The sequence below is a fragment of the Syngnathus scovelli genome, chromosome 14, assembly GCF_024217435.2.
Source record: "Syngnathus scovelli strain Florida chromosome 14, RoL_Ssco_1.2, whole genome shotgun sequence".
Classification (NCBI taxonomy): Eukaryota; Metazoa; Chordata; class Actinopteri; order Syngnathiformes; family Syngnathidae; genus Syngnathus; species Syngnathus scovelli.
In genome coordinates this window covers 1463975-1473682 of record NC_090860.1, presented here as the reverse complement: position 1 = coordinate 1473682, position 9708 = coordinate 1463975, and the positions used below count along the sequence as shown (strand labels likewise).

Sequence of the window (9708 nt, the reverse complement as noted above, 5' to 3'; positions counted from 1 at the left end):
ATTCTGATTTGTTCTTGAACCAGGACGTTCGAAAACCGAGGTTTGACTGTAAAATAAATAGATGCAGCTCACTGACAAATGCCGCTATTTGAGCTAATTTTAGAACAGTCCTGCGGGCAACTCATGCGGTCTTCACGAGCGACCTGGTGCCCGCGGGCATCGTGTTGGTGACCCCTGAACTATAAGATTCAAGATTCAAGATTCAAGAGTTTTTTATTCGCCATGTTTGAGCGTGCCAAACAAGGAATTTGACTTCGGTAAATCACAGCCTCTGTTCAACATTTAGGTGACTAACAACAACACTCAGGACATGTGAAGAACGAAAGATATTCTCAAACACCCCCTGATCTTAAACTCCCAAGAGGGCAAGGAAAAACTCAAAACTCCAGCTAGGGGAAATGAGAAACCTTGAGAAGAGACCACAGATGGGAGGGTCCCTCTTCTAGGATGACCAGGCTGCAATGGATGCAGAGAGGACACATAGTACAAACAGTGTAGACAAAAAAGGTGTGGCAAGCGGGATGTTATTGCACAGTAATGACTCTGAGACTCTAAGAGTGGTGTGAGTTCATCAGAGCGACAGCCTGGGGGAAGAAGCTGTCTCTGTGTCTGCTGGTTTTAGTGTACAGAGCTCTATAACGGCGTCCGGAGGGGAGTAGTTCAAACAGGCTGCAACCTGGGTGCGAAGGGTCTGTTGAGATGTTACTTGCACGTTTCCTGGTCCTGGACAGGTACAAGTCTTGGATAGATGGGAGGTTGATTCCAATTATCTTTTCTGCAGTCCTTATTGTCCGTTGCAGTCTGTGCTTGTCTTGTTTGGAGGCCGATCCAAACCAGACAGTGATGGAGGTGCAGAGGACAGACTGGATGATGGCAGTGTAGAAGGTCTTCAGCAGCTCCCGTGGCAGGTTGAACTTCTTGAGCTGTCTCAGGAAGTACAGCCTCTGCTGGGCCTTCTTCCGGACAGAGTCTATGTGGCCGGTCCATTTCAGGTCCCGAGAGATTGTGGTTCCCAGGAACTTGAAGGTGTCTGTGGAGAGAATAGTATTACTGCGGATAGTGAGGGGTGAAAGTGGTGAAGGGCCTCGCCTGAAGTCCACTGTCATCTCCACGGTCTTGAGCGGGTTCAGGTCCAGGTGGTTTTGGCTGCACCAGTGGACCAGCCGCTCCACCTCCTGTCTGTACGCAGTCTCATCACCGTTCTGGATCAGTCCGATGAGAGTGGTGTCGTCTGCATACTTCAGGAGCTTCACGGAAGAGTCACTTGCGGAGAAATCGTTGGTGTAGAGGGAGAAGAGCAGTGGGGAGAGGACGCAACCCTGAGGGGCTCCAGTGTTGGTGGTCAGGGTGTCAGATGTGATGCTCCCCAGCCTCACACGCTGTCTCCTGTTGGTCAGGAAGCTGGTGATCCACTGACAGGTGGAGGCAGGCACCGCAAGCTGGATGAGCTTCTGTTGGAGGATGTCAGGAGCGATGGTGTTGAACGCCGAGCTGAAGTCCACAAACAGGATCCTGGCGTACTTTCCTGGGGTGTCCAGGTGTTGCAGGATGTAGTGCAGTCCCATGTTGACCGCATCATCTACTGACCTGTTTGCCCGGTAGGCAAACTGGAGGGGGTCCAGCAGGGGGCCCGTGACATCCTTCAGGTGGTTCAGTACTAACCTCTCGAAAGATTTCATGACCACAGATGTCAGTGCAACAGGTCTATAGTCATTCATACCTGTGATGGCGGGCTTCTTGGCCACTGGAACGATGGTGGAGCTCTTGAAGCACGAGGGCACCTCACACAGCTCCAGGGAACGGTTGAAGATCCGTGCAAAGGTGGGCGCCAGCTGCTCAGCGCAGACTTTCAAGCAGGAAGGTGACACGCCGTCTGGGCCCGGTGCCTTCCTGATCTTTTGTCTCCGGAACATCTGGCGCACTTCCTCCTCGCGAATCTGGAGTGCGGGCGCGGCCTCTGCAAGAGAGAGAGTCGGTGACCACGGTGATGGAGGTGCGGACAGAGCAGTTGTGGGGGGAGGTGAGTATGTGGATTGTGTGGATTGTGCTGCAGGAGGTCCCGTTGTGTGGGAGGACCGATCAAACCTGCAGTAGAACCTGTTTAGCTGGTCAGCGAGCCTTGGGCTCTCCACAGGATGGGGGGTTCGTTTCTTGAAGCCCGTGATGCTCTGCAGGCCTTTCCACACTGTTGAGGGATCAGGATTGGCAGAGAGGTGTCTCTCCAGGCTCTCCCCGTAACACCTCCTGGCTTTCCTGACCTCTCGGTTCAGTGTGTTTCTGGTCTGCTTGAACAGGTCCCGGTCGCCGCTCCTGTAGGCCTCCTCCTTGACTTTGCGCAGCCTCCTAAGGTTCGGTGTAAACCAAGGTTTGTCGTTGTTGTACGTGCAGAAGGTCTTAGTCTGCACACACAGATCCTCACAAAAACTGATGTATGATGTGACAGTGTCAGTGAGTTCATGCAAGTCTGAATTTGCAGCATCAAAAACACTCCAATCGGTGCAGTCAAAGCAGGCTTGGAGGTCCTGCCTTGACTCCACTGTCCACTTCCTGACAGTCCTCACCACAGGCTTAGAAGTTTTTAGTTTCTGTCTGTAGGCAGGGACCAGATGAACTAGACAGTGGTCCGAGAGTCCTAAAGCTGCACGAGCCACAGAGTGGTATGCATCCTTAATTACGGTGTAGCAGTGGTCCAGTGTCTGTGCCCCTCTGGTGGGACACGTTATGTGCTGTCTGTATCTGGGGAGTTCGTGTGTGAGGTTCGCCCTGTTAAGATCACCCAGAACAATGATTAGTGAATTTGGTAGAAGTTTCTCCATATCTGTCACCTGGTCAGCCAGCATCTGCGTGGCTTCACTCGCACGTGCGTGTGGTGGGATGTAAACAGCCGCCATGACGATCGAGGAGAACTCCCGTGGTGAATAGAACGGCCGGCAGTTTATGAAAAGTGTTTCTAGGAGAGGGCTGCAAAACTCTTTCAACACCATGACATCGGTACACCAACGTTCATTAATGTAGAAACAGAGACCACCTCCCTTTGATTTTCCGGAGAGCTCCGCGCTGCGATCTGCACGCGTTAGCCGAAACCCAGCTAACTCCATGGCGTGGTGGGGGGTTCGTTCGCTAAGCCACGTCTCAACAAAACACAGCGCGGCGGATCTGCTGAAGTCCGTGTTCCTTGAAGTGAGGAGCAGCAGTTCGTCCATCTTGTTCGCCAGGGAGCGGACATTCGCCAGATGAATTGACGGTAGGGCAGAACGGAACCCTCTTTGCCTCAGCTTTACGAGGGCTCCCGCTCGTTTTCCGCGTCGCCGCCGTCGCGCTAGCTTGTATAGCACCGCCGCTCCGGCTAAAATCTCCGACAAACAATCTGAATCAGAGAGAACAGGAGAGAAAATACCAGAAGAAGACTGACCGATGTTTAACAGTGCTTCTCTAGTAAAAGTGATCCGGGATGGACAGCAGAAGACACAGAAAACACACAAAATAAGACAAAGAAACAGAGAGCGACTCACCGTGGCAGCCATCCGCGGCGCCATCAGAACATAAATAGTTCACCGCCACACGGCCCCAAGCACCGGCGTCGACTTCCAGGCGTGTGGCGGCGTGGACCTATACTATAGGGCAGGGGTGGGCAATTAATTTTTACAAGGGGCCACATGAAAAACCTGAGTTGTGTCAGAGGGCCACACCTACGATAACTTAAACCTGCTAAATTTTCTTCTATTGTAAAATGCACTAAATTATTTATTTTAAATTCCTGGTACTGATAATTAGAATAATACAATTATTCTGTTTATATTTACATTAAGCTATGTGAAATTGTGGTGTATAGGTCAAATAAAAAAAACAATCATGTTTAGCTGGTTTGGCTCCCTTATCCATGAAAAGATAGGTTTTATATCTACTTCAAGAAAACGGCAAAAATGTATATATTTTTTTACACAATAGGAAGGTTAAAGAGTTTGTTAAAATCCACGGGAGGGCGGACTCCCCTGCTTGCCTGTGAGATGATAAGAGTGCGCATTGTGTGTGTGTGTGTGTGTGTATGGTTTGACTGAGAGTGATCTCATTTGAGCTCTCCTTTATATAAAACACACAGGATTGTAAACAGTGGCTTTGTGTGGAAGCAGAGGAAAGGAGACTTACCACTCATTGAATATTTTACCACTGTCCTGTGAATTAAATTGGCTTTAGGAGACTGTAGGTGCCATTCGAATTGCCAACTCAGAAATTTAGAAAAATAAACCATGGGAAAATCAAATAGCAAACAAAAGTTGCTACCCCGACATGAATTAAAATGCAAAGATTGGAAATTAATGGAAGGGGTCAAAGTCAAAGTCAAAGTCAGCTTTGTTGTCAATTTCTCCACATGCCAAAGACACACAAAGAAACCGAAATTACGTTCCCCCCTATCCCACGGTGACAAGACATGGCCCACAATAGACAATCAAGTAAACAAGTAAACAACAACGTGCTGAATAAATAATGAATAAATAACACAACAAATAAATAAATAAGAGGAGCAAAAAAGGAGCAAGTGAGCGTACAGCAGACAGTCCAGAAAATAGCGCAACAGTGCCACACGCTACGCAGAAGGGGGTAGCGAGTTCAGGGTCCTAACAGCCTGGAGAAAGAAGCTGTTGGTGAGTCTGGTGGTGCGGGAGCGCAGGCTCCGTACCTCTTCCCAGAGGGCAGAAGGTCAAACAAAGAGCGAGCCGGGTGACTCACATCACTCGCAATCGAGGTTGCCTTCCGGGCGAGATGGGAGGTGTAAATGTCCTTCAGGGAGGGGAGCGAAGCACCAATAATCTTACCAGCCGTATTCACTATGCGCTGCAGGGCCTTCAAGTTCTGTTCAGTGCAGTTACCACCCCAGACAGCGATGCAACTGGTGAGGACGCTCTCAATGGTGCCACGGTAGAAAGTAGACAGGACTGCCTGAGGAGCACATGCACGCCTGAGCTTCCGCAGGAAGTACAAGCGGCGCTGAGCTTTCTTTGCCAGTGACGCGGTGTTTACGGACCAGGAGAGGTCCTCACTGATGTGCACTCCCAGGAACTTGGTGCAGCTCACCCTCTCCACCACAGCACCGTCGATGATCAGCGGCAGGTGTTTTGTGTGACCCTTCCGGAAGTCAACAACGATTTCCTTGGTCTTGTTTACGTTCAGCAGGAGGTTGTTGTCCCTGCACCACGTGGTCAGAAGGTCAACTTCCGACCTGTACCGAGTCTCGTCACCCTTCGTGAATTTCGAAAATTTCGACACAGAAAATATAAAATATCTTGACAAATGCATATTTTGGACAGAGGTGGGGGGTTGCATTATGCGACGTGGCGGTGGCGAGAATCTCCGCACTTCAGTTGCTCCCCCCACCCTTGTTATCAGCTGGGAAGATTGTCATGTCTATGTTGTGGGCCCGTGTGTTTGTTTCTGTGTATGTTTGTCTTTGTGTATCAGTTCGTTATAAAGGTTGGAATTGCGTTAAATTGGTGCACGAAAACGGTGTGCTAGACAATGGTTGATCAGATTTGCATTGTTAAATGTAAAAATTAGAAATTATAGAATAATATGAGGGTTGTGGGCAGAAACTCGTCCGACGAGGAGAGTGCCCAACCCTCATAAAAATGTGAGAGTAAGAGAAAACATACATTGTAGAACTGGATAAAATTAGGTTAATGATTAGAAATCAATGGGGTTCGACACAAAAAGGCTAAAATCTTAATGAGGAAATATTTGGAGTACTTGGGTTTATTTTGTTTATTGTTAAGGTTTTTCTTGTGTTCTGGGGTTAGGGTTCAGGTGTTATTATTATTCTCTTATCCCCTGCATTGCAAATGTCTTCTTGCTGCAGATAGGTTAACAGGCTAGGACTTTAGTGAGGAGATAATTTATCAATTGATGGGGGTTAGTAATTGTCCAAATTCTAGTCACATGTTTTGAGGGACCACAGCAACAACATTATATTTAATTTGTAGGCCATTATTTAGTATGATATGACAGTGTCTAGCTAAGTAGACTGTTCTATCAAAAAATGTGAGAGTGAAGGAGGAGGTTTGATTTGTAATCTGACATTTGGGTCCCATTTTGAAGAGTCTCTGCAGGAGCATAGATTGTTTTTGTTTGTTTTTAAAGATATATTTAACAGTTTATCTCGGTGCAGTAAGGATATAGCAATTTTGCAAGACTTAAAATTAAAAATTAAAAAGCAAAATTACATTCTCATTTTCCCAGATGAGAGGAAAATTGAAAGATAAGGAAGACGAAGAAAAGATAAAAAAGAACTTGCTGTTGCACAGACAGGAAGATGATGACACAGTGTCAGCGCGAGCTCGCTTAAGAACCGCAGCTGAGAATGTGATGAATTAAGATGAGAAAAATGATCAAATTACAAAGACAGATGTTGTGGCACGGCAAATATGTGGAATATAACGCGGTGCCATTACAAATACTAATTGACCAACTATTGGGCAGAATAAAAATAAAATTCCAACGTAGAGCAAATTACACAGACATTGACCGAACTAAACAAAAAGATGAGTTGTTTGAAGGCTTTAGACACAGACCAGAAAGGGTTAGGGTTAGGGTTAGGGTATAGTTTGATTTTGTTCAACTGTAGCTCTTCCTCTATTTTCTCCTCATTGTTCAAAAGACTATTAAGATCTGACGTAGCATTGACTTCTTTCTTTTGGTTGGAATTACTATGAGCGATAGTGAGGATGTGTTGCATTTCGTCATGTTCAGTCTGGAGCCTTTGGATCTCCCTGCTGTCTTTCAGGAGGAGTGCTTGAATTTTGTCATCGTATGCCTGTTTGTCTTTTACAGCTTGACGATATTGTAGCTTCAATTTTTGTAGGTCATTTTCAGGATTTTCTTCCTGTGATCGACCTCGGACAGATCGCCTCATATTTCATGAGAATGAGAGCGCGTCTCCAGTCTGATGCTGCTGCTTTGTCTCCCCCTGCAGGTTAGCTCAGGTTGCTAGCTCACGTAGCATCACGTCCAACAGTCCACGGAGTACACGTCCGCCTAGTCATTGTAGTGACGTCAAGGCTAACGTGAGGCTAACGGTAGTCGGCTTCGGCCACAAAACGAAAACATTTCCAGTTACTAGTTATTGTTTAGCTCGTTAAGGTGGGTTATTTTCTTGTTAGCTCACGCTGTACGTCGACGTTAAGTGAATGGTGTTCATAAATGCGGTCGTCATGTCCAAGCTCGGTTGCTGCTCCTCTTTCATGCGAGCCACTGAACTACTTTCTACTTTAATGTCTTCTTAACTTGCAAAACGACTCATTAAGTGTGAATAGGCGCTCCCTCCGTTAGCATAGTTAGCTTCGCCATTAGCATGTTAGCAGGTCAGCTACTCACGGTGATACTATGGCTCTCATCCTCTCGTCTTCCAAAAGCTTCCTCTCATTCGTCTCCTTCTTTCTTGAATGTCCTTTTATCCTCCTGGAGACAGTTTTTGACTAATATTGCGTGGCAACAGATCCAATATCTGTGTCATTCCCTAGACACTTGTAGTAAAGGACGCGTGCGAACCGTGAATTTAACAAAAAGGTCTTTATCTATGAAAAATACAAATACAAAAATTACGATAAATCAGTTTTACAATTCCTTTTTCTTTCTTTCCAAAAAATACACACTATATACTATGTACACGATCTACACGGTCAAAAACTGTTTTTCTCCGTGTCTACGTAGTCCAACTGTCTAAACGATCCCTCAATGGTTTTTTCTAATGCAATACAGCCTGACAGGAAGTAAACCTTTCAAAATAAAATAAAATTTCACAATAAAAATGCCTAAACAAATGTCAGTCGTCTTAACTCAATTTTACAAAATAAAAAACAAACCACAATACAATTAACTTAAACATTTCCTACTTATGGCTCTAACATTTGGCTCCCCGTCAGGGAATCGAACCCCAGTCTTCCGCGTGACAGGCGGAGATACTGTCCACTATACGCCAGTGCTGACAGTTGACGTAGCCCAGTAAGGAATAGTTCTCCTCCTCCAATGCTAAAAAGTTTTCCACTAATGTATCCAGGTCACTCTCTCCCGTCTCTATCAAGATTTTCCTGATGGTATCTTCCAAATAAGTCAACCTTTCAAGATGCTCCAGCAGATCCTCTTTTTCACGGTCGGAGCCCTCATCACCGGCATTCTTGACATTGACCATAGCCTCAAGATTGCAGTGTGTGGCGATTTCATGCTCCAAGTTGGTTGTTGTTTGAGTGTACTGAGCTTCAAACTGAGCCTTTTGTTCCTTCAGCTTCTTCTGTTTTACCTGGATTGTAACGCTGGCGTTGTTGGCTTTAGTACACATAGCGCTCAAGTCAGAAATTTCCTTGCGGAGGGATTGCAACTCCTTCCTCAGCTGAAGCTGAATTTGCAGGAACTCGCTCTTTTGCATCTCCAGTGTATCTATTTCCTGCGTTAACTGGCCGTTCCTAATCATCAGCTCATTGAAGCATATGTGACCCTTGTATAGTTTGTCCTCTTTCGACAAGATATCCTTGATGGAAGTGTCTTCACATTTTGTATTATGCGGTGCAGTCAGCCCCCTCTGTGCGACCAGCTTCCTCTCCCATTCTACAATCTCCTTTTTGAAAGCCACTAGTTTGATTTTGTTCAACTGTAACTCTTCCTCTATTTTCTCCTCATTGTTCAAAAGACTATTAAGATCTGACGTAGCATTGACTTCTTTCTTTTGGTTGGAATTACTATGAGCGATGGTGAGGATGTGTTGCATTTCGTCATGTTCAGTCTGGAGCCTTTAGATCTCACACAACGCGTGCTTAGTCAGGGGCATGCCTCGCTCATTCAGGTAAGGGATGCCCTTTTCCGTGCACATGTTCTGCAATTGCCCCAGACTGTGAGTCCTAACGGCATTGTCTATGCTCACCCGTTGTTGCGGTACCCGATCCGTAAACAGCATGGCGCACATCTCGGACTTTGTCATATCCCGACCGTTAATAGTGGTCTCCAATCCTTTTCTTCGGGCATACTCCGCTATGTCGTGCCGCGTATTCCGCATGCACGTGGTGTATGTCGTATAGAGGTTGGATCGGTTCCTCTTGGGTGTTGCCATGGTAGTGCCTATACGATGTACCGAGGCCTTTGTACATCACACATGCGCACTGTCGATTGGGGAGATTCAACTTGTACAGGCGATGCCCCGAGGCCTTTGTACATCGCATATGCGCACTGTCGATTGGGGAGACTCAACTTGTACAGGCGATGCCCCAAGGCCTTTGTACATCTCGTATGCGCACTGTCGATCGGGGAGATTCAAATACAGTCTCTCGTCATGAGCAAAACACCGGTGTGTTTGTGGTGCTGTACGCGGACAGCGACACAAACAGTGTCCACTTGATGTCCGGGCCCCAACCGTCGATGGGCGACAGCTGCACTGCAATGTCCTTCGGAGGGGTGTGACAGACGACATAGTGCTCCGGATCCACAGGCTTGTAAGTGCCCGGAACAGAGTCTTGCACGGCCACAAAGCTGTACGTGACACCGTGGGCTGCGCGAACTGTGTTATGCAGCATAGTGTGGGGCATCTTAATGTACACTAGACTGTTTGCGGGAGTCGGGTCCACCACCAGTCCCGTTTCGGGTGCCGTGATGGTGGGAGAACTGCCCGTTAGCTTCTTGCACAGCTCTGCGTGGGTGTACGGGCGCCCGGTATCTTCATTTCTCACATCG

At 47.1% G+C, this 9708-nt stretch overlaps 1 protein-coding gene and 1 pseudogene across 1 annotated transcript; both read right to left on the bottom strand.

Annotated features, from left to right (window-relative positions):
* Positions 1-204: 204 nt before the first annotated feature.
* Positions 205-3535, bottom strand: LOC125980769 (uncharacterized). Its single transcript, XM_068653010.1, has 3 exons — positions 2562-3535; positions 2259-2343; positions 205-2185 (listed from the first exon to the last, which is right to left on the bottom strand). Exons 1-3 carry the CDS (start codon positions 3522-3524, stop codon positions 552-554), a joined length of 2682 nt encoding a protein of 893 aa, XP_068509111.1. The 5' UTR covers positions 3525-3535; the 3' UTR covers positions 205-551.
* A 4419-nt stretch (positions 3536-7954) lies between these two features.
* LOC125981361 (outer dynein arm-docking complex subunit 1-like) lies at positions 7955-8854 on the bottom strand (annotated as a pseudogene).
* Between the last annotated feature and the right edge of the window lie 854 nt (positions 8855-9708).

What these genes read in the sequence shown, in the direction of transcription:
- LOC125980769 (XM_068653010.1), bottom strand. Translation starts at nt 3,524, where the DNA reads ATGGCTGCCACGGTGAGTCGCTCTCTGTTTCTTTGTCTTATTTTGTGT. An exon ending in TAAAAACTTCTAAGCCTGTG is followed by an intron (nt 2,344 to 2,561) that starts GTGAGGACTGTC and finishes ACCGAACCTTAG; the next exon opens with GAGGCTGCGCAAAGTCAAGG. An exon ending in GAAACACACTGAACCGAGAG is followed by an intron (nt 2,186 to 2,258) that starts GTCAGGAAAGCC and finishes ATCCCTCAACAG; the next exon opens with TGTGGAAAGGCCTGCAGAGC.